The sequence below is a fragment of the Siphateles boraxobius genome, unplaced genomic scaffold, assembly GCF_051911475.1.
Source record: "Siphateles boraxobius isolate OS27281-9 unplaced genomic scaffold, OSU_SipBor_1 25, whole genome shotgun sequence".
Classification (NCBI taxonomy): domain Eukaryota; kingdom Metazoa; phylum Chordata; class Actinopteri; order Cypriniformes; family Leuciscidae; genus Siphateles; species Siphateles boraxobius.
The window spans coordinates 36,369,399-36,394,820 of NW_027508866.1; the positions used below are offsets into that span (position 1 = coordinate 36,369,399).

The following is a 25,422-nucleotide window of genomic DNA, read 5'->3' on the forward strand; positions in this document are numbered from 1 at the left end:
GATCAATGAATATCAAAATTTCCACTACACTATAGACAGACAAAATACAATAAACAATATGTAGAAAACACAATATGTAGAAAGAATCAGAAAGGAAATAGAAAGGGTCAGTAAGATATTTTTGGGGAAGGAAATTAATAATTGTGTTCAGCATGGACTTGATCAAAAGTGACTGAAGACATTTATAATGTTACAAAAGATTATATTTAAAATAAATGCTGTTCTTTTGAACTGTTTTCAACACTGATAATAATCAAATGTTTCTTGAGCATCAAATCATCATATTAGAATGCTTTCTGAAGCATCATGTGACACTGAAGACTGGAGTAATGATGCTGAAAATTCAGCTTTGATCACAGGAATAAATTACACGTTACTATATATTCACATAAAAAACAGCTATTGTACATTGTAATAATATTTCAGTGTTTTTACTGTGTTTTGGATCAGATTAATGCAGTGTTGGTAAGCAGAAGAGACTTCTTTTTACTGATCTAAAAGTTTTTAACAGTAGTGCATGTCGACACTGTTTTCTTTCAGGAAAAAGAGGGTGTTTTTCTGTTAGATGACAGTCGGATTAGTGAAGTACATTTGCTTTCGGGACGGACCAAAAAGAAGATCCCAAAACTTCAGCCTCTGTTGCAGAGGGTGGTGTCCATGTCAGCGTCTCAGAACGGTACACGATTGTCACTCATCAGTGTGTGTGTTGTGATGGGATCACACGCGTGTTCATTCATGTTATTTGCAGGCGTGTGGCTGGTGGGTCTGCTGGTCTCTGGAGAACTCTTCCTGTGGAACAAAGACAAGGATCTGTTAAAAACGGTCTCAGCAGTTCCTGCGGTTCATCAGCTGGTTTCTTCCATCAAAGGTCTGTGTAAAGTCAGGCATACACCATTCGATTTCTGTGCGATTTCAGCAAGGTGACCTACTCGCACTGTTTGAGTAGATCGTATGTGATGTAAAACTAAAGCTCGCATTTTATGTGTTCACACTGTGCGGTCCGAACGTCGAGCTGTGACTTTACTGCTCACACTGTACGTGTGAAATATGCACGATTTAATGGCTTTCCAAAGCCTTTGCCGTTGATAATAAGAGTAAGCAAGTTTAGAACGCAAACAAACAAGAGTCCATGCAGACGGATGTAGATGCAAACAAATGTTTTTCGTTATTGCTTGTGCTCAATGGTCTCAAAACTTCTTGTGGCCTTTCCTTGCTCACACATACACACAAAGCCATACCGTAGACAGCATAAGACTAAAATCCACCATGTGAGCTACTCTAAAAAACTGTGTGCTTCCCAATTACCAACACACACACTTGTTGCTCAGGTGCTCTAATTATACACAGTACACAGCACCACCCAGTGGACAAATAACTTTACCATACAACAAATGTATGAAGGTAAAAGAGTAGCAAAACTCGAGAGCACGTAGATGTGAATTTGAGAAATTGTGCAATAAATATTTGTACTTGTATGCTAAAATTTACACTCACAGCTCCAATGTGCAAACCTGTAAAATAAAAATCTGAAGTTGAATGTTGAGATTTGCACTCGCAGACAATAGTCACAAACCTGTATTCTGAATTTTAAGCTGCAGACAAGTAGTAATAAATGTGTAAAATGCCATTCACAAAAATACAATGACAGACAAAATTGTAGTACATAGTTGAACTTATTCTTACACAGTACAACCTTAATAACTTGGTGTTTTTTCCTCACTGCGCCTGTATGAAAACAGGAGTTTAGGGCAATCGGTTCGTAGCTCTGCTTCAACTGTGCAATATAATTATAAGGAGTGACCAACATTTTTTGACATTCCAGGAATTCATCCGATTGGCGGTTGGGAGAGGTTAATCGCCTCTCGTTCTTCATTAAAAAAAGAGTCGCACGAGTCAGAATTCGGCTCAAAATCGGACAAAAAATCTCACAGTGAATGTCCAGCCTAAAGGTCCTTGCACACTGAGTCCAGAATTCGCGTCCGCAATTTTTGCACGTTAAAAAATAAATACAACCTCATGTTTTGTTAATCACGTTTGCTCACTGCCTCCGAAACCATCGTCAGTCATAAAAAAACTCGGATCAGCTTCGATTTTCTGCGTTTTTCGCGTCTGTAGCAAGCTTTTCAAGAGTTTTTTTTGACAATTCAGAGCCACCGAATGAAGAATACGAAAAAAAGCATACGGAAATTTCGGACTCAGTATGCAAGGACCTTGAGTTCAACTTTTCCTGATGCACATCCCATAATCATCCTTAAACTAACATGGCTCGTCTAACGCAGGTTCTGCGACTACACTAGGACTTTCTCTGCTGGTTTCGGAGAATGCGCAGAGAGTTTTCCTGGCTGCTCTTACAGGACAGGTATTCCTCTGGGAGTGTACGACACTTCAGGATCTAAGCGGCCCGCGAGACGCCACCATCACGGGACGATGGAGTCACATATCATGGCATGAAAACACTCAACTGCCCTCCGTAAAGGACAAAGAGGCTTCCGTTCATAGTGTGTTTGTGAAGAACCAGGTAAAAACAGTGAAAAGAGTATTAAGGCGTTATCACACCTATAGATTGTTTGTTTTGTTTCCGAAACAGGGACTTAATTTGTTACAATGTTAATTTTTCTCCATGGTTCGGGTCGCTTTCACAAGGCAACCTTTCAAAGCGTGAAAATGTGTTAATGCAAGTCACATGCGAGTACAACTGTCCTCTTATTGGTCAGCGTTTCCTCTGCGTCATCCATCAAAATGATTGACAAATTTGCTCCATGAGCTTATTGTGGCTTTATTTGCTACTGTCGAGATCCACGTTCAAAGACCACTTGAAGCAGTCTAAGGTAAGGTGTCTGTGTATATATAAATATGTATGTATATATATATATATGTGTATGTGCTCTTTTGGTTTTCAACTGATAACTAATGTGCTCACTCACAGAATCAGACACTACTGCTATTTATATGGCACATTTTCCGTTATGAATTATAATACCATTTGGCCCGTTGGGTCGGATTGCTTCCATACCTCGAACCGTCCAAGAGTTCGTTTGCTATCGGGCTGAGAACATCTCGTTCAGGCGTTCAGGCGGATCCCAGCGCGATTGCCGTGTGCACACATGCCTAAACGAACCGAACCTGGGGAGAAAATGCACCAGGTTCTGAAACGCAGCACCCTTAATGTTGCTCAGGTTTTTTGCATTTGTGTTATATTTCGCTGTGGTGTTTTTAGGCAGTCGGTGACGCGTGTCTGAGCGCGTTTGTCTTCACTGCTGATGGGAAGCTCATCGTCACCTTGCTGAAAATCCAGTGGGACTCCACATGGGAAAACAGACTCAGGTCAGATGATGTTAAATGTGCTTTTATTTATTAGAATTCCGGTATCATTTGTTCATGTCACTTGGAAGTATTGTTTATGGTGATTTGTTAATATTATTATTATTAATAATAATTTTAATTATTTATTTTACATTGGGCTTTTTTAGTATTTTTATTATAGATATTTTGCAGATAGAAAACAATTCAAATACAGTGGAGAAAGAGATTATTTTAAGTCTCCAGCTACATCAAACTAATAAAAACAGTCAATATAATCATAGCAACAACAAATATTAAAAACCCCAGATAGGCAAAAAGCATGTATATGTATATATTGTTAATATGTAAGTGTGCATTTTGTGTGAATCTGCATACATATGTCTATCTATGAATAATACGTACGCATATATACATGTTAGTGCCTGCAGAGAGAACAGTAATTTATATATCAGAAATAATCAGTTATAATATATCCATTTATATATAATAACAAGCTGCTTTTTTCCAAAGCATTCAAGATACGTATAGTGTTTGTTAAGTTCATGCATTTCCTGGAATCATTCCCTGGCCTCTGGATCTTTATTACTTTATTCTGTTTTGTTTGGCAGTTCAGTAGGTTTCAGTGTTAACTGGTCCTCTAAGTGTTTCCCGTTCAACCAGCTCCTGCCTCCATGTAAACCAGTGAAGTCCAGAGGTGCTCTGGTTCCAGCGCTCTCTCCAGATGCTCAGCTATTAGCAGTAGTCCTGAACCAGAGAGACCCGAGGGTAAACTCACCGCTACATTCAGACCTACAGGCACAGGAGTGACATTTGTGCAGTGTTAAAAACAGCCTTTTTCTCTGTGATCTGAAAGGCCACGCAGGTGTTGTTCATCAGCACTCAGAACTTTGTGACGGTTTCCAGCCTGTTAGGAGGATGTGGCATTAAGACGCTCATTATTCCAGCTAAATATGTGAGGTGAGTGTTGGGTGGCATCTGATTGGCTGGTTGTATGAACAGGTTTATATTAGCTTGTATAGAAAAATTTTGCCAGACTGCTACAATGACATTTCTGATATTGATGAAGTTTGTGAGGTTGTTTCCCTCCCTATCTTCAAGATTCAAAATTCACCATTTTTATTTGTCACATGCACAGTTAAATAAACCTATAAACCTGGTCAGCTGATTAGATGATTAAATAAATGGTAGGTAAAAATTATAAAATAAGATGTGCATTAAATATAGTAGGTGAAATAAGATGTGCATTAAATATGAATAAATGGTAAAATAAGATGTGGATTAAATATAAATAAATGGTCAAATAAGATGTGCATTAAATATAAATAAATAGTAGGTAAAATAAGATGTGCATTAAATGTAATCAAACAGAAGGTAAAAATGGTAAAATAAGATAAAAATTATAAGTTAAGATGTGAATTAAATGTAAATAAACAGAGAGTAAAACATATGATTTCCAGTGCATTAAATATAAATAAATAGTAGTTAAAATTATGTAATAATATATAAATAAGAAATAATAATGAAAAATACTAATAATATAATAAGTAATAATAATAAACAAAATAGCAATGATGCAATGAGTAGTCCAATGTACAGAGAATGAGCAAGAATAGGAAGTACAAAAATGCAGAGTATGTTGTGAGGGAGTAACAAAACAAGTATAGTAAAGTATAACAGAGAATTATAATTTTGCGGATGATAATGTTGTGGTTTCCTGCAGGTCATATTGGGTGTGTTCTGTCAGCTGGACACCGGAAGGGCTTTATCTGGCCTGTGTGCTCAAGAGAGGCTCTCTGCTCATGCTGGCTCGTCTGGGGGGACTCGTGTCTCTGTCCACCACAGGATGTAGTATTGAGTTCGGTGCCGCCCACTTCCTGCCTCTTCACCCACTGGTCACCTACAGGTGATCTGATTGGTTCCTCTGGTTGACGTTTCTTACTGCCTGAAGGAAGTTGACATTGTACTATATCAGATATTGGGTTGTTTTTCTCACGCTGTTTTAGAAACACAAATAGAGGAGATGAGCATTAAATATCGTATTTTACAAACTATTTATTTATATTTAATGCACATCTAATGTGCATTAAATATAAATAAATAGTTGGTAAAATAAGATGTGCATTAAATATAAATATTTGGTAAAAAATATAAAATAAGATGGGCATTAAATATAAAAAAATAGTTGGTAAAATGAGATGTGCATTAAATATAAATAGTAAGTAAAAAATATAAAATGAGATGTGCATTAAATATACATAAATAATGAATAAAAATGGTAAAATAAGATGTGCATTAAATATAAATGGTAAGTAAAAAATATAAAATAAGATGTGCATTGAATATAAACAAATAGTAAGTAAAAATGGTAAGTAAAAAAAAAAATTAAACAAAAACAAAAACCATTAAACAATTATTTTTTTATTTTGCAACAATTACATGTTTTGTGTAGCTTTGTAGTTCTTGTAATCAACAATCTTACATCTGTATTCATTTTCATCCTACAACATATACCTTTTAGATTTTTTACATATTTTTAAATGTTTATAATAACATAATCTTTTTAACTTAATATACATTTGTAATTCTGTTTTTATTTTATTTTCATAATTTTATTAATTATGCAAATATTTACAGATGTAATAAAATTAGATATAAAACATAAAAACGTTAAAAAAATCACATTATTTTTTATGAAATAGATTTTTACAAAAAATAGATTTTTTATTATAGTGTTGTAGTTCCTCCAACATCTCTCAGGTTTTATGACATGTTTATAAGTAACAATTAAATGTTTTCATTAATTTAAATTTTATTAATTATAAAAACCGTATAAAAGTAACAATTGTACTTGTTATACGAATATTTACACATTTAATGAAAGAAAATTTCCTAAAAATAATGACAACTTTTCCAAATAATAATAAAAAATTTTTTTTTTACAAATTGCATTTTACAAAAATTGTTAAATTATAATTTTGTATTTATTAAAAAAAATATATAATTTTACTAATACTAATAAGGACCTTTCTTATTAAATAAATACTTATTTTTAATCAACATTCTTACATCTTTATTCATATTTTTCTTCCTCCTCCACAGGCATTTAATGCTTTGTTAAATAAAGACGTTTTACTATTCTTGTACTTGCATTGAACAATCGCATCATGGCATAATTTCCTTTCACATTTGCAATGTGCAACACTATAAAAAATAGGAATGCAAGATCCATGCTTTCATGCATGAACAATTTATCACTTTCAATCAGTGTTGCCAGACGTACGATAATTATCATATTTGTACGATAATTTTGAATTTCAATTTCATCCGTAGACCTCCAGTGCCTCTGCAGACACAAGATGGCGGCCTGTCCAGCTCGAGCGTGTCGCTCCGTGACCCCATGAGACAGCGGTTCTCCGTGACCTGTCATCCTCGCCAGCCGTTCCTCATCGTGTCCGACGGGTACATGATAACTGTGCTCAGGATGACCCAACGCCCGTCTGCTGTCGGGATCATGAGCGCCCTCCTACTGGACGCTGCTCGGGGCCTGGAGAACATTCGCGAGGTCCTGGGTTCATCTCAGGTCAGCGGAGGGGATGAGAAATCATGTTTGTTCAAAAAACAAGAAATTGTGTGCACATCCAAAAAACTTTTGGCAGGTTGCAATGGATTTTCACGATTAATACCGTTCCAAATTATAAAATATCCCGTCCTTGATATTAATATAATCCCGCGGAAACTAAACAGCCTATCCTTTAGTCGTGTCCTCAAGAGTTAGGTGATCAGTCTATATAAATTCGTATTCTATTATTAAATAATAGATTTCCCCTTTATATTATAAGTCTACCTTTTGTGGTACTCTTCAACCGTGTTCGCACAATAACAACTTGTCATACATATATTCTTATACATATACACATGTTATATGCTGCCTCTTTGGCTAGGCTGTTTGATCAATCAAATATCACAGTGTTTATTCTTATCTCAAAAGAATGCTCACCCTCTGATGTCGTTCTCTTCAGGAAGGGTCCTTCTGGCCCGGTTAGAAGAATGTGACTCGCACTCAATGATCCAAGGTCCAGTCAGATGATTATAATAAATGTTACAAAATGTATTAAAATAATCAAATGAAAAAGGAATACTTGTTACAGATCCTAAATGAGTACTAACTAACAGATAGATACTAGCTAGGCTTGAAGCTTCTTGCCCCTGACAACTGCTGGTGTGTCAGGTTGGTGGTTGCAAGGAAGAGTGAGCAACTTCTCTTTTTCTTCCTCTTATATAGTCTTTTCATGCAGCTGGCTTTTGTTTCCTCTAAGCGCAATAAGCATCTAGTTACCTATAATAAGTAACATACTTGCACAAGACCGCTGTTGCAGAAAGGAGCTATGTTTCTAGCAAGTGATTAGAAGATATGGGTCCCTCGTGTACAGGGCTCATATAGCTGAGGGGGAAAGGCTCGAGACACAGTAATACATTTTAAATGTTCATAACTTTCATTAGTTCAGACACTTCCCACAAACAAGTGGCATTATGCGGCAGCACATGCTTTTTATTGTGTCCTTTTTGACCTCTGCATTTACTTTTTAAAATAAGTAACGCAAGTTACTTTTTCACATTTACTGACTGACAGCTCTACTGTCCCCATGTTGAGAAAAATTGTGAGTAAGTGCAGAGACGTTGTGTGAGTGTGTGTGTGTGTGTGTGTGTGTGTGTGTGTGTGTGTGTGTGTGTGTGTGTGTGTGTGTGTGTGTGTGTGTGTGTGTGCGCGCTGTGTGTAAACATTATGGTTATTGTAGTTCTGGACTAAATGTGAGCATGCATTTACACGTCTCGCTTGCACAAAAAAGATTCAGTATTCTTCAAAATGAATAAATTAAGTGAAATGCAAAATCAGAATAATACGCAAACCTAAATATGTTAAATAAAACAAATATTTTTATACATTTAATATCACTTTATTGACCAATGTACTTGCTGCTGATCTTCAATGATCCATTTAAGCCATAAGCAAAAATAACTTTAGATTTTTTGTTTTAATTGGTAAAGTAAGTGTTAAACTATTTTCTTCTGCATCCTAATCAGCGGAAAGGTTTGCTTGAGCGGCGACCTCTGCTGTGCATTTGTAAATTTGCATTTCCTTTAGCCCTATTATTTAACTTTTGGTCTGAAAGGGTCTTTACATTAGCCCAAAAATATAACTTTTTTGTTATAAAAAAAACAAACAAGCCCAGCCCAGGTGAGAAAAAGTAACGCAAAAGTAACATAACGCATTACTTTTCTTAAAAGGTAACTAAGTAATGCAATTAGTTACTTTTTAAGGGAGTAAAGCATTTATTGTAATGCATTACTTTTCAAAGAAACTTTCCCCAACACTGTTCACTAGTGTGTTCTGGGTGTTTCAGCCTCAGGTCAGGTCGAGGCTGGAGTCCATGTCCACTCTGACGTTCACTGGAAGTCTTCTGGCTCTTAAAGAGAAAGAAAGCCCTCTGTCCACACTACCTCTCTACCTGCAAGGTACAGGAGACCTCACACAGTGTCCTGAGACAGCTCAGGTAAGCTCATCGCATCTCGAACACTTTTTGCATATAAATGGTCATTAAAGGGGTCATGACATGAGAAATCAAATTTTCCTTAATCTTTTGACATATAAGAGGTATTTATAGCATTAAAACATCCTGCAAGTTTCAAAAAATCGTGCGTTTTAACATGAAAGGGGAAAAAACGTTATTAGGATTACAAGTGAACCTTAAGGAACATATTAAAATAAAAAATCCATGTCATGACCTCTTTAAAGGCCCCTTTAAACAGCGATGGCAATATGATGCCATGCAAAAAAAGCAATATGTGAATATATATATATATTATTTTTAAAGTAGCTCAATATTATAAATAATTTTTTATTTAATAGACAAGCTGAAACTTATACACATTTTTATTTAAATTTATTATATATATACAGTATATATATGTTATTATACTGTATATATATACTGTATATATACATATATATATATATATATGTGTGTGTGTGTGTGTGTGTGTGCGTGCTTATATATTTTAGAATTTTTGTAAAACATAAATATATAAGAAATAAAAGGTAAATTATATTTGTAGAACATTACGATAGTTTACATCTTTTCATCTATATAAAAATATATAATACTGTTTAATGACAAAATAGCACTCTCGTACTTTTACCTATTTATAATTAACAATTTAATTTTTTTATAACAACACAATATCATAAATGTTTTTTTTAATTAGAATATTTCTTTATAATTGTATGAATTAAATTTTTAAGGTTTTAATTCTATTATTTGTGAAATAACAAAAAATAACACATTTAAAAAGCTTTTTTTTTTTTACAAATAAATATAACTGAATTTTTTTAATAATGATTAAATCTATATAAATTACTTGTCCAAATAATGAATAATATTATCTCTTTAGGATGAGGAAGATCATGACTCTGATGAAGACCCGTACGCCTGCTCACACATGCAAGATGGCGGCAAGCTTGAGTTTGCGTCTATGTTTGACACTCTTCATGCTCAGGCACAAACAGATCCAGAGTCCACGTCCTCAGATCTGCAGGAGGATCTGAACCGGGTTCACAAGAACCTTCTGAGAGCCTGGGCTCTGGCCGTTTCTCTGGGTGGGTCCATGGAGCAGAGAGAGCGTCTCCTCAAATACACAATCCTGTGCATCGTTCGACTCGTGAAGCTTCTCAGGGTCAGCGACACGAAGAGTACGAGCACATGGCTCACACACGCCCTTCACACACTCAGGACTCTCCTGTCGTTTCTGCCGTGGGACGCCACACACTCCTCAGGCACGGGTTGTCTAGGCGTCACAGTGGAGCTCACTAGATGTTTCGTAGACATTTTCGTCCCACTTTCATCATCAGGTGTAGCACTTTCCTCACAGAACTTCAGCGCAGCGCTCTTCGTCCTTCAGCAAGCGTCTCGGAGTGTGGATCGGGCCTACAGCCTCCCGTCGAGAGCATTGCATCATGGGGAGGATGGCCAGCGAACATATTCCTCTGACATGTTTTCTGTTCCAATATTACAAGAAGATACTGAGACAGTAACACAAACAGCAAGACAAACACCTTCTAATAGGTACTTTTTGGTGTTTCTTGAAAAAAACTTTTTTTTTTTCCAGTCATCATCTATTACGGTCCATAGTTACCACCAGAATACCCTAGTGACTTCATAGCAACATATAAAAACACTCAGAACAGATTAACAACCACATAGCAACACCCTAGCAACCACCCAGAACACTCCAGTAACTTCATAGTGACATAAAAAAAACACTCTTATAGTCTTAGCAACCACCCAGAACACCCTAGTAACTTCATAACAACATATTAAAAGACTCAGAACAGATTAACAACCATATAGCAACACCCTAGTAAACACCCAGAACACCCTAGTAACTTCATAGCAACATATAAAAACACTCAGAACAGATTAACAACCACATAGCAACACCCCTAGCAACCACCCAAAACACTCTAACTTCATAGCGACATATAAAAACACTCAGAACAGATTAACAACCACATAGCAACACCCTAGCAACCACCCAGAACACTCTAGCAACTTCTTAGCGACATATAAAAACACTCAGAACAGATTAACAACCACATAGCAACACCCTAGCAACCACCCAGAACACTCTAGCAACTTCTTAGCGACATATAAAAACACTCAGAACAGATTAACAACCACATAGCAACACCCTAGCAACCACCCAGAACACTCTAGCAACTTCTTAGCGACATATAAAAACACTCAGAACAGATTAACAACCACATAGCAACACCCTAGCAACCACCCAGAACACTCTAGTAACTTCTTAGCAACATATAAAAACACTCAGAGCAGATTAACAACCACATAGCAACACCCTAGCAACCACCCAGAACACTCCAGTAACTTCATAGTGACATAAAAAAACACTCTTATAGTCTTAGCAACCACCCAGAACACCCTAGTAACTTCATAACAACATATTAAAAGACTCAGAACAGATTAACAACCATATAGCAACACCCTAGTAAACACCCAGAACACCCTAGTAACTTCATAGCAACATGTAAAAACACTCAGAACAGATTAACAACCACATAGCAACACCCCTAGCAACCACCCAAAACACTCTAACTTCATAGCGACATATAAAAACACTCAGAACAGATTAACAACCACATAGCAACACCCTAGCAACCACCCAGAACACTCTAGCAACTTCTTAGCGACATATAAAACACTCAGAACAGATTAACAACCACATAGCAACACCCTAGCAACCACCCAGAACACTCTAGCAACTTCTTAGCGACATATAAAAACACTCAGAACAGATTAACAACCACATAGCAACACCCTAGCAACCACCCAGAACACTCTAGTAACTTCTTAGCAACATATAAAAACACTCAGAACAGATTAACAACCACATAGCAACACCCTAGCAACCACGTAGAACACTCTAGTAACTTCATAGCGACATATAAAAAACACTCATATAGACTTAGCAACCACCCAGAACACCCTAATAACTTCATAGCTACATATAAAAACACTCAGAATGTCTTAGCATTAGCAATCATCCAGAACATCTTAGTAACTTTTATAGCAACATATTGAGACCACTCAGCATGTCTTAAAACCACATAGCAACACCATAGCGACAAACCACATCACACTAGCATCATGGCAAGAACTATTCAAAAGTTTTTTCGGTGTACTTGAGTAAAAAACACTCAGATAGTCGTAGGAACCACCTAGAACACCCTAGTAACTTCATAGCAACATAAAATAACACTCAGAACATACTAGCAACCACATAGCAACACCATAACAACGACCCAGAACAACCCAGTAACTTCATAGCATCTAAAAACACTCAGATAATCTTAGCAACCATCCAGAACACACTAGTAACTTTGTTGCAACACATAAAAAACAATCAGAACATATTAGCAACCACTTACCAACACCCTAGCAACCACCCAGAACAACCTAGTAACTTTATAGCCACATATAAATACACTCAGAACATGTTAGCATTAGGAACTACATATCAACACCTTAGCAACCACCCAGAACACACTAGTAACTTTAAAGCAACATATTAAAACCACTCAGCACGTTTTAAAACCACATATCACCCTAGCAACACTGGACGGTAATTCTTCTAGCCCTTTGAGAAACTTGTTTTATTCTGTTAATACTTTTGAAAAGTTTTTTTAACCAAGTAAATCCAAATTTAGTCTGAAGGTTTTTTTTAGAGAAAAAAAATCTTAAACATCTTATTTTTATTTTTGAATGACTAAACCTGGCTCTCGCTATAGAAGCTGGAATGGCGTTAAAGGAAAAATAATGAAAGAAAGACAACACTCTAGCATCCATCACACTAGCATCATGGCATTACTCACTATTTTTTTTTTCCTCATAACAAACATACTGTTTTGGCCTGAGGTCTCTGTTGTGTTTTTCAGATTGGTGGTTATTTGGCGTGAGCTGTACAGATTGGCTTTGCGGTACCAGGAGGAGTTACTCCACCAAAGAGGTCAAGAGGTCATAAAAAATGAGTTGGAGAAGATGTCAGTTATTATAACTCAAGTCCAGCAAGCTTTACAGTCTGCCGGAGACCGTCTTGAGGAGAGCCACACATTGCGTAGTTTCAGCGGTGAGCATGTGTAACCATAACAGAAGCGACTTATGTTACACCATCATATCATAATAATGTTTCTCCATCCTCAGGTGAACAGCACTTTATTTTAGGTAAATATGCAGAGAGTGTAAAGATATGGAGGGCTGAATTATGGGCAGAGAGAGAGAAAGGTCAGTCCCTGTTTTTATTTCAGCTCACATTGTCACATGTCACATGTCACTCACTACATCCGTCCTGCATCCCACAGCAGGTCCAATGACGTGTTACCTGGAGACACGCTACTGTCTGGCTCTTCTCTACGCGCAGCTGTTTCAGTATCGACTGCGAGAGGCTCAAGGTCTCTGTGACCGTCTGGCACATCAACTACAGTCGCGTGCAGGACGAGAGGAAGAGGACATGCCAGCAGGGGGTGGTAAGCTTATTACTTCTGCAGACACAATTTCAAAAGGCTCAAATATTTTTTAAATAGCCAAGCTATCAGTTCATCACCAAAACAAAGTTTATTCTTGACATCTTCACTTAAAGGTGACCAATTATGCCCCTTTTCACAAGATGTCCCTAGAAGGTGTCTGTGAAGTTTCAGCTCAAAATACCCCACAGATCATTAATTATAGCTTGACAAATTTTCAAATCCAGCGTTGAACTGAATCCAGCAAAATCGAAACATCACTGAACTTACTTAAGCTGGACTGTGACGCTATTTTCTTCTAGAAACAAACTTTGTTGCATTATTTTCCTGTTATCACTGCTTTAAAACAATACGTATTGTAAAAAGCGGTTTATAAATAAAGGTAAAAAAAAAGAAGAGCTTTAAAACAATACGTATTGTAAAAAGCGGTTTATAAATAAAGGTTAAAAAAAAGAAGAAAAAAGGAACTGACCCTCGTTTGTGAAGCAGTCCGACGTAAAATGATTTGCGCAAATATATAACACTTTAACAAGTTTTTTCGCCGCTTTTCCGTCATAAATAAACTTCCACGGTGTCGTCAGGCAGGACTCTATGGAGACTCGTATGTCCACTAGCACATCTCATAACAGAACATTTGTAATGTTTTTTTTGGCGCAGATATTGTATATCTCCAGCAGCTTCAGCGAGGAAGCAAAAGTGGCGGGTTCACTCAGGGCGGGGTTTATGCTAATAGGGCAGATCGTCATCGGCTGTGGGCGGGGCTTACGCATGAGCAGAGGTAAATCTAGGACAGCTAGTTTGGAGAGACCGTTAATGATTAATGGGGATTATAAAAAAAAAAAGGAGTTGGTGGATTTTTACCCTTATAGGCTGGTTGTTTACATGCACTGTGGACACATATATCTGTGTTCAAACTTCAAACACCTAATAAAATTTTTTGCATAATAGGTCCTCTTTAAATGTTTTGTGTCTTGTAGTAAACTCTGTCAATGATGCAGTTTTTATGTTATTGCACCTTCGATACGGTGGATTCTTCTTTGAACATTGGGTTGGCATTAAGGCTACAGCTGTACACTGTTTTCATTATTAACTTAAACATTCAATGGCTTTTGGCCAGTTTTTCTCATCCTCTGCTTCTGTACCCTCAGGGGTCAATTTTGTGCCCGATTCTTTTTAATTTGTATGCTTTTATTAGGCAATATTATTAGAAAATACAATATTTCTTTTCATGTCTATGCTGATGATTCTCGGCTGTAACTCCCACTTAAATCTGGGTGTTATTCTTGACTCTGAGCTCCATCTGGATAAACAAATCAGTTAAAAGTTGTTTAAAGTAGTTACTATCACTTGAGAATTATCAACAAACTTAAATCAATTTTGTCTTTCCATGATCTGGAAAATTATTAAAAAAATTAAAACTTTTATTCATTACCCTTCTCTTTCATCAATTTGCTTGCTTGCTGTTTTGTTACTTGTTGTTTTTTATTAATTATATTGTATGTATATGTATTATGTATATTGTTTTCAGTACAGATCTTTGGGCTTTTAAATGTGCTTTAGAAATAAATTGTACTTACTATTTAATGAGTAAGTTTACTCTACTGTTCAAAAGTTTGGGGTTAAAAATGTTTCTGAAAGAAGTCTCTTCTGCTCATCAAGGCTGCATTTATTTAAACAAAAGTCACGTAAAAATAGTGAAATATTATTACAATGCAAAACAGCTGTTTTCTATGTGAATATATAGTAAAGTGTAATTTATTCCTGTATTCAAAGCTGAATTTTCAACATCATTACTCCAGTCTTCAGTGTCACATGATCCTTCAGAAATCATTCTAATTAGGGATGTACGATATATTGGCCACCATATCGGTATCAGCCAATATACTGTGTAAATTTTAAAGTTATTGTTATCGGCTCAATATGAAAATTCTGCCGATATATTGAAGGCGATAAATAATGGATTATTTCCTTCAGCTGAGACACTTCAGATGCGCAATTGTTCAACATGATGGTTTTGAATTGCTTGAAATATGATTGAAATCACTTTAAAAAAGGAAAATACAGTTCAGTGCAACATGTCTGTCATCTCAGCTATATAAAATTATAATGAGAACATTATAATTGTTTGCTTGGTTCATGGCTGTTAATGGTGAGACTTTTGTTTTTGTAATCAGATTCTCAAATATTATATAAAAACTTGGATTCAGATTTATCAGCCAATATATCGGTTATCGGCTTTCAAAATATAAAGAATGATTGTATCGGCCAAAATTTTCATATCGGTGCATCCCTAATTCTAATATGCTGATTTGCTGCTCAAGAAACATTTGTATTCCTAGTTTGCTACAGTGAGGACAGTTTCAGATTTCTCCCATCACTTGTACCCTGCAGATGAGTCTCTGTGTGAGTGCTGGCTCTCGGGGCCGGTGGGGCGTGAAGCGGCCTGCGCAGTGGTTCAGTCTCTGGGCAGGTTTATGGCTGCGTACTTCACCAATCGCCCGCTCTGCATCCTCCCGCCACACAATGTGGACGTGCTGACGCCTCTTCACTTACCAATCAGTGAGTTCAGGGGGAAAAAAAATACCAGTGTGGCTATTTCTCTGCACAGTATGCTAATTTTTGAACTGCATGGAATACGTAGTTTACAATCAGAGCACTCTGTATGCCATGCTATGCATTGCACTTGACCTTCAGTGTCTAATGTGACGGTTGAACCTGAAACGATTTTTAACATCTATTTCTTGACTTGACTGGATCAGGCAATTAAAAGTTCAGACATTTTTACACAAAATTCGATTCAAATGTAAAACATAGACAGTTTTTTTGAGATTATAATCAGACATGCAGGGACGTAATGTGGTCATGTGACAGACACAGGTGTGTGTGTGGTGGAGTTGATGAGTGTAACTGAGATGCTCTTTCAGACACAGGTGTGTGTGTGTGGTGGAGTTGATGAGTGTAACTGAGATGCTGTCTCAGATACAGGTGTGTGTGTGGTGGAGTTGATGAGTGTAACTGAGATGCTCTTTCAGACACAGGTGTGTGTGTGGTGGAGTTTATGAGTGTAACTGAGATGGTGTCTCAGACACAGGTGTGTGTGGTGGAGTTGATGAGTGTAACTGAGATGCTATCTCAGACACAGGTGTGTGTGTGGTGGAGTTGATGAGTGTAACTGAGATGCTTTTTCAGACACAGGTGTGTGTGTGTGGTGGAGTTGATGAGTGTAACTGAGATGCTCTTTCAGACACAGGTGTGTGTGTGGTGGAGTTGATGAGTGTAACTGAGATGGTGTCTCAGACACAGGTGTGTGTGGTGGAGTTGATGAGTGTAACTGAGATGCTATCTCAGACACAGGTGTGTGTGTGGTGGAGTTGATGAGTGTAACTGAGATGCTCTTTCAGACACAGGTGTGTGTGTGTGGTGGAGTTGATGAGTGTAACTGAGATGCTCTTTCAGACACAGGTTTGTGTGTGGTGGAGTTGATGAGTGTAACTGAGATGGTGTCTCAGACACAGGTGTGTGTGGTGGAGTTGATGAGTGTAACTGAGATGCTATCTCAGACACAGGTGTGTGTGTGGTGGAGTTGATGAGTGTAACTGAGATGCTTTTTCAGACACAGGTGTGTGTGTGTGGTGGAGTTGATGAGTGTAACTGAGATGCTCTTTCAGACACAGGTGTGTGTGTGGTGGAGTTGATGAGTGTAACTGAGATGGTGTCTCAGACACAGGTGTGTGTGGTGGAGTTGATGAGTGTAACTGAGATGCTGTCTCAGACACAGGTGTGTGTGTGGTGGAGTTGATGAGTGTAACTGAGATGCTCTTTCAGACACAGGTGTGTGTGTGGTGGAGTTGATGAGTGTAACTGAGATGGTGTCTCAGACACAGGTGTGTGTGGTGGAGTTGATGAGTGTAACTGAGATGGTGTCTCAGACACAGGTGTGTGTGTGTGGTGGAGTTGATGAGTGTAACTGAGATGCTCTTTCAGACACAGGTGTGTGTGTGGTGGAGTTTATGAGTGTAACTGAGATGGTGTCTCAGACACAGGTGTGTGTGGTGGAGTTGATGAGTGTAACTGAGATGCTATCTCAGACACAGGTGTGTGTGTGGTGGAGTTGATGAGTGTAACTGAGATGCTCTTTCAGACACAGGTGTGTGTGTGTGGTGGAGTTGATGAGTGTAACTGAGATGCTCTTTCAGACACAGGTGTGTGTGTGGTGGAGTTGATGAGTGTAACTGAGATGCTTTCTCAGACACAGGTGTGTGTGTGGTGGAGTTGATGAGTGTAACTGAGATGCTGTCTCAGACACAGGTGTGTGTGTGTGTGGTGGAGTTGATGAGTGTAACTGAGATGCTGTCTCAGACACAGGTGTGCGTGTGGTGGAGTTGATGAGTGTAACTGAGATGCTGTCTCAGACACAGGTGTGTGTGTGTGTGTGGAGTTGATGAGTGTAACTGAGATGCTCTTTCAGACACAGGTGTGTGTGTGGTGTAGTTGATGAGTGTAACTGAGATGATATCTCAGACACAGGTGTGTGTGTGGTGGAGTTGATGAGTGTAACTGAGATGCTATCTCAGACACAGGTGTGTGTGTGGTGGAGTTGATGAGTGTAACTGAGATGGTGTCTCAGACAAAGGTACGTGTGGTGGAGTTGATGAGTGTAACTGAGATGGTGTCTCAGACACAGGTGTGCGTGTGGTGGAGTTGATGAGTTTAACTGAGATGCTGTCTCAGACACAGGTGTGTGTTGGAGTTGATGAGTTTAACTGAGATGCTCTTTCAGACACAGGTGTGTGTGTGGTGGAGTTGATTAGTGTAACTGAGATGCTGTCTCAGACACAGGTGTGTGTGTGGTGGAGTTGATGAGTGTAACTGAGATGGTGTCTCAGACACAGGTGCGTGTGGTGGAGTTGATGAGTGTAACTGAGATGGTGTCTCAGACACAGGTGTGCGTGTGGTGGAGTTGATGAGTGTAACTGAGATGGTGTCTCAGACACAGGTGTGTGTGGTGGAGTTGATGAGTTTAACTGAGATGCTCTTTCAGACACAGGTGTGTGTGGTGGAGTTGATTAGTGTAACTGAGATGCTGTCTCAGACACAGGTGTGTGTGTGGTGGAGTTGATGAGTGTAACTGAGATGCTGTCTCAGACACAGGTGTGTGTGTGTGGTGGAGTTGATGAGTGTAACTGAGATGCTGTCTCAGACACAGGTGTGTGTGTGGTGGAGTTGATGAGTGTAACTGAGATGCTCTTTCAGACACAGGTGTGTGTGTGGTGGAGTTGATGAGTGTAATTGAGATGCTGTCTCAGACACAGGTGTGTGTGTGTGTGGTGGAGTTGATGAGTGTAACTGAGATGCTGTCTCAGACACAGGTGTGTGTGTGGTGGAGTTGATGAGTGTAACTGAGATGCTGTCTCAGACACAGGTGTGTGTGTGTGTGGTGGAGTTGATGAGTGTAACTGAGATGCTGTCTCAGACACAGGTGTGTGTGTGGTGGAGTTGATGAGTGTAACTGAGATGCTGTCTCAGACACAGGTGTGTGTGTGTGTGGTGGAGTTGATGAGTGTAACTGAGATGCTGTCTCAGACACAGGTGTGTGTGTGTGTGGAGTTGATCAGTGTAACTGAGATGCTCTTTCAGACACAGGTGTGTGTGTGGTGGAGTTGATGAGTGTAATTGAGATGCTGTCTCAGACACAGGTGTGCGTGTGGTGGAGTTGATGAGTGTAACTGAGATGCTGTCTCAGACACAGGTGTGCGTGTGGTGGAGTTGATGAGTGTAACTGAGATGCTCTTTCAGACACAGGTGTGCGTGTGGTGGAGTTGATGAGTGTAATTGAGATGCTGTCTCAGACACAGGTGTGCGTGTGGTGGAGTTGATGAGTGTAACTGAGATGCTGTCTCAGACACAGGTGTGTGTGTGTGTGTGTGGTGGAGTTGATGAGTGTAATTGAGATGCTATCTCAGACACAGGTGTGTGTGTGGTGGAGTTGATGAGTGTAACTGAGATGCTCTTTCAGACACAGGTGTGCGTGTGGTGGAGTTGATGAGTGTAATTGAGATGCTGTCTCAGACACAGGTGTGCGTGTGGTGGAGTTGATGAGTGTAACTGAGATGCTGTCTCAGACACAGGTGTGTGTGTGTGTGGTGGAGTTGATGAGTGTAATTGAGATGCTATCTCAGACACAGGTGTGCGTGTGGTGGAGTTGATGAGTGTAACTGAGATGCTGTCTCAGACACAGGTGTGTGTGTGTGTGGTGGAGTTGATGAGTGTAATTGAGATGCTGTCTCAGACACAGGTGTGTGTGTGGTGGAGTTGATGAGTGTAACTGAGATGCTGTCTCAGACACAGGTGTGTGTGTGGTGGAGTTGATGAGTGTAACTGAGATGCTGTCTCAGACACAGGTGTGCGTGTGGTGGAGTTGTCTCAGGCTCGCGCAGCAGTGGCGGTTCGCTTCGATCAGCTGTCGGAGGTGTGGACGGTGGATTACGCTCTAGAGCTCCTCCTGCTGGGCGGGCTGATCCCTGAGGCCGTGTGGATGGCACAGCGTCTGGGAGACTGGAAGATGGCGGCCACCCTCGGCCTGGCGTACACCAACTACTGCAGTGGCCATTTAGACTTCAGCAGGTTTGTTGCAAGCATGAAGAGTGTTGGGGTAACTCATTACAACTAACCTGAGTTACGTAATCCGATTACTTTTTCAAGTAACTAGTAAAGTAACGCAGTACTTTTAAAATTTACAACAAAATATCTGAGTTACTTTTTCAAATAAGTAATGCAAGTTTCGAGGGGTGTAATGATACCCTCATATCACGATTCGATACTGAACTCATGATACGATACTATTGAGGTACTCCAAGACATATGATAAAAGGTAAACAAAAAATGTGCTGTTGATTAAAATGCTAAATTTGATATTACATTGTGGGTGTAAATTAATAGGCTTTGACGTGATGCTGATGCACAAGACAAGAATTATTCATGATTCTGAAGCTGAAAATACATAATTATTTTAGACGAACATGCTTGCACTCTGTTACTGACTATATATATTTAAAATGTAGGCCACTTTTTACCTCCATTGCATCACTATACATTATATTCAACTTTATATAGTAGTTTCATGTAGTACTGACTTACACTTACTATACACAATACAGATTGTCACTATCCACGATACATATTGTTGCATTTTTGTATTGCGATATATTGTGACACTATATATTGTTACACCCCTACAAGTTACTTTGCTTTCACATTTATTGAGTGACAGCTCTCTTGTCCCCATGTTAATCGAAGTGCCTTTTTCTCCTGCATCCTATTGGTCCGTTATCCAGAACAGCAGCAGCTGAAAGGTTTGCTTGAGCAACGCCCTAAGGCTTATTATTTCACTTTTGGTGTGAAAGGGTCTTTACATTTGCCCAAAAATATAACTCATTTGTTATTAAAAAACAAGCCCAGCCCAGATGAAAAAAAATTAACGGAAAAGTAACATAACGGATTACTTTTCTAAAAAAGTAACTAAGCATCTCAATTAGTTACTTTTTAAGGGAGTAACGAAATGTTGTAATGCATTACTTTTCAAAGTAACGTTCCCCAACACTGAGTATGAATGTCTGGTGTCCTCTCGCTTCAGATGCCACAGTGATTTTTTTTTCTCTTCGTTTTCCTCATTTTTTGGTCCTCAAGCCTGCAGTGGAGAGAGCTGCACCTTCCCACCGAGCTGAAGCCTGCAGTGATATTCCACGATCAGCTGGAGAAGTTACTGGGTCGAATGCTTGGGTCTGAAGGGGATGGTAACAAAGGTAAAAATAGGATATTTATAATCAAGGTGTGAATTTTGAGATCTATACCCCAAAGTTAAGCAAGGTTTGGGATGGTTTTAATTCTGCATATTACATAAGGAACATTTCTAAAACATCCAAAGATATTTAAAAGGCCCATTTTCACCTTTGCCAGCTTCCGACCTTTTCCGTCAGCATCCGTATAATACAGTTCAAAATAAAACTTGAATACCATCATTGTTTATCACATTATTATAGTTTTACACATCACAACTTTTGTGTTTTGTCTTAAAGATCTTTAATAAATTTTAAGTCTGGTGGTGTTAGACTGACAAACTTATCTGTAAAAACGCTTGTCTTCCAGAAAATCATTGTATAATTCACACACTGTATATAATATAATATAATATAATGTAATATAATTTAATATAGTATGATATAAAATTTAGTTTTGTTATTGTTAACCCTCAGGGGTCTGAGGGGTTTTCTGGGTCCTGGAGGTGTTCTGACATTTGTGCATTTTTCAGTTTATTTATATATGTTCATTTATAAACATGTTAATGGCAAAGGTGTTAATTCACTCTATATAGCACAAAGGGGCTACCGTAATATGTGAGCAACATGTATGCACATGTTTGTATTTTTTAGAGAATAATGTTTATGCGTGGTTATTGAAAAAACTAAAACTTAAAGTGTCTGAAATAAGGCCACAAAAGACATACTAAATAATTATGTGTCCACAAGACTTTTGACTAATGGGTGTTGTTGCATAGAGTTTTTGCTTCAAAATGATCTGAAAATCATCCTGCCTAATCATTTACACAAAACAATACATTGATTTAAATTTTATAAGACACCTTTTGTTTGGAAAGGCAATATGCGTGGAGGCGTGTTCACACCTGAGAAGACAAAGGCCGGATAATGTGACACATACATAATGAGCTGCATATTAATTAGCCCTTTCACACAGGTTTGTCACAGGGTCCCAAAGAACGCAAGGACAAAAGAAATTATCTATATATACATTGTAAGGGGTGTACAGTTAAAGAGCCAGAACCAGATATGAAGAATGAAGACCCAGAGTCAGAATTATAAAAAATTAAAGAAAATATTTACTGAAGATAGTTTGCAGTTTCATCAGCAGAAGTCAGCTTCAATACTCGCACAGGAGTTCGTAGGCCGCCCCCCTTACAGTTACAAAGATCACAGCAGTTATACGATTTCCAAGGTCTAAGCTACGTCATTGCTTACAGGATGAATGATTGTCATTGGCTATGAAATAGATAAACACAGTAATTTTCCACACATATACAGATAGACTGAAGCATATCTCCATCGATTATGCAGCTGAAGTTAGGCACGTCATGACCTTCCAGGTCTCAGATTTGGGTTGCTGGGCGCCAGCATGTCCAGAACAACAACTCAGTCAATGTCCAATAATGCCAGTGATTCCTTAACCTGTAACCAAGAAGACTAACACACACACCGACACACAGCTTTTCCAAGGTTGGATTTGGCCAGGCTCTCATTATAAACAGGAGAGTCCTCTCCAAACATCAAGATAATGCGTTCTTTCTCTCAAGGATAGCTAAACTTTAGTCTTAACTGGAAAGAAAGGCTTTAACAAAGAAATGGCCCCTTAAACTATTGGCTTCAATGACCCCTATATGTTTAAACACATTGAAGACCTTTCTCAAACACAAAACAAGTCCCTATTTCATTTCTGGAAGCTGGGTTAAATAAGCAAGCACTGCATTCAGATATCAAATACAGACATTAAAGAATACATGAAAAGAACATTTCAGTAATCACAATGGTAACTTATATAAATAAGGTAAAATCTCCAGAGAAGTCATTCAACTCATTTGATATTTAGAAGGAAAAATATTGATTAATACCTTAATTATAATCAATCATTACATATACATTGAAGCAGCAGTGGATTCCAATCCACCCCCTTCAACATATTTTACAATTAGAAATTGTAACCAATTACAAATAGGTTACAATTACGACAACAATTACACTTTTAACAATATTTCAAGTGTATTCTTTCTTTGTAAAAAGTATACATTTTATCATACGTATTAAAAAAGGTAAGGATTCATTATTTTGAATATTGGAACAAACACTATAATAACATCTTAGTTGATAATTCAATATACCTACTTTATTTTTGACAAAACATCATATAGTATATTTAACATGAGCAGAAATTGGTGAACAAAAGCGGACCTATTTAATGTGACAGTAGTCTTTTTTTACAGTCAAAACTTTATAATCTATCCAAAACTAATCACAAAATCTTGTCTAAATATTCATATTTAGTCTGTAACATATTGTGTATGATATATTAGCATATACATGTTAATTTGCAGTTTGTTGCTTATACATACATTTTATTTCAACATATTTCAGTCTATTTTTACTCATCTTAGTAGGCTATAGCAATATAGTTTGGATGTGTTCATGTAAATTTAATAACATGTTTACTAATGTAGATGCGAGAGTGAATGAACGGCACAGACACGCGCTGTTTAACTGTAGTAAACAAAGCGGCGATACCAACTCACTTTTTTCCTTATCAGTGCAAAAGAGACTCAAATTACTCTGTTGATTTTGATCTTACATATAAGTGCTGTACATCATTACATCCTGTTAAGTGTCTATTTTTTTGTGGGTACTCACAATAAAAACAAAGTGTTGTGCTTTTCGTCAAATAAAGAAAAATAAACATGATGCGCGTTTTACCTTCTCTCGTCAGTGAGGTCCATTCTGAAACGCGTCCGAAAAATGAACTGTAACTCTGTCAATACTTGTCACAGAGATATGAGAGATTTCTCTTTATGAAGCTGAAATTCTCTTCTTTTAAATGAAGTAATTTATATAAAAAAACATCGTGTTTAGTAAGTATCTTACTAGAGCTGTGTACACAGCGTATCCTTTCACTGTGAGGAATAATACTATCTAATAACCCTGGAAAATGTATCAAAAGTGCTGGTAGTTTCATTTCGAGGAGCAACGGATCCAGCTGATGTTAGGGATGCTAACCGATGACCGTTTGACCGATGGTTGACCGTATCAACGTTAACCGATCAAAGTTGTCGGTAGTCGGTTAAAAAAAGTGATCTCTAAATTAGGCTATTATAGACAGTGGACTATTCGCTACTACAGTTAGCCATCTCATTCCAATATATTTTTGTGTGAAGTGAACAAATCCCTCAACCTCAGTTTTTCATAACTCGCCTGTTTGTACTTTAATAAACCAATAAAAACATTTGGCGCGAGGTCACAGCGTTTGGGTTCGCGCGCTCACAAGGTTTGCGAAAAGTAAAGGCTACAGTCTAAAACACTCGAGGTAAGAGCCAGGGCAGACCACAGGATGAAGCGTGCAAAGAAAAGTAGTGTGTGGGACCATTTCATCAAAAAGAATTACACAGATGTAAGTTGCAACTTGTGTGATACAGTGCTTAAATACAGTAGGCCTTCATCATCTATGATGTATCACCTGAAAACGCGACTTGTTCTGTACATTATTAGACCTGCCTTGCCCGGTGCGTCTTTTACGCATTCTGAAGGTGCCTGTTTTATCCATTGGTTTTATCGTGTTGCAGTCTATTAGCCTAGGCAATATTCCGCATAAGATGGGCTTAGATTTGGAAATACATTACATCTACATTTCAGTGGTAACAGATAAGGTGGTGATGGTCATCATCTTTCTTTATTATTGTTAGCACTACCTCAAACTAAAGCGGCGTCTCTTCGGAGCTGTCATTTTCTTAAATTGAGCCGTGGCAATGTTTCAAATGAGCTTCTAACGATAGACTAACGCCTTTATTTTCAACGCGATCACCTTGTAGCCAAACCATTTCGAAACTAAGGAGCCATTTGTCCTCCGATTACAAGCTCCTCTGCGCCGCGTACTTTGCGGGATTAATGTTTCGCGCTGTAGGGGATTTAAAAAAAGTGACGTGAGTGGAAGGGCGGCCCCGGGGCAGTGTGTGTGTGAGCGGCAGAGAGATGCGACAGAGTTGCGAAATTGCAGGCGCGGCTCGAAATGGCTGTTATTTCAAATAGCGTAGCATATTTCAAACTAATCGGTTAACCGGTTTCAAACGGCTAATGAGGCTCGGTGGTCGGTCAAGAAAATTAAGTTTTCGCCATCCCTAGCTGATGTAGTAAGTCATTTATTCTTAAGTGCTTTGTTCTAATCGCGATATTGAATAGTGTCTGTGTAAACCG

At 38.2% G+C, this 25,422-nt stretch overlaps 1 protein-coding gene across 1 annotated transcript in view; it reads left to right on the forward strand.

The window, feature by feature from the left end:
* cplane1 (ciliogenesis and planar polarity effector 1) overlaps nt 1-25,422 on the forward strand; it is a 91,265-nt gene that overhangs the window by 11,390 nt on the left and 54,453 nt on the right. Inside the window, exons 3-18 of the mRNA XM_077243776.1 lie at nt 541-676; nt 749-868; nt 2,280-2,518; nt 3,218-3,324; nt 3,912-4,068; nt 4,157-4,260; nt 5,024-5,206; nt 6,634-6,883; nt 8,706-8,855; nt 9,754-10,424; nt 12,815-13,005; nt 13,080-13,160; nt 13,238-13,402; nt 15,791-15,958; nt 19,795-20,023; nt 21,086-21,201. Coding sequence (XP_077099891.1) covers nt 541-676; nt 749-868; nt 2,280-2,518; nt 3,218-3,324; nt 3,912-4,068; nt 4,157-4,260; nt 5,024-5,206; nt 6,634-6,883; nt 8,706-8,855; nt 9,754-10,424; nt 12,815-13,005; nt 13,080-13,160; nt 13,238-13,402; nt 15,791-15,958; nt 19,795-20,023; nt 21,086-21,201 — 3,067 coding nt within the window. The remainder of the gene's footprint in view (nt 1-540; nt 677-748; nt 869-2,279; nt 2,519-3,217; nt 3,325-3,911; nt 4,069-4,156; nt 4,261-5,023; nt 5,207-6,633; nt 6,884-8,705; nt 8,856-9,753; nt 10,425-12,814; nt 13,006-13,079; nt 13,161-13,237; nt 13,403-15,790; nt 15,959-19,794; nt 20,024-21,085; nt 21,202-25,422) is intronic.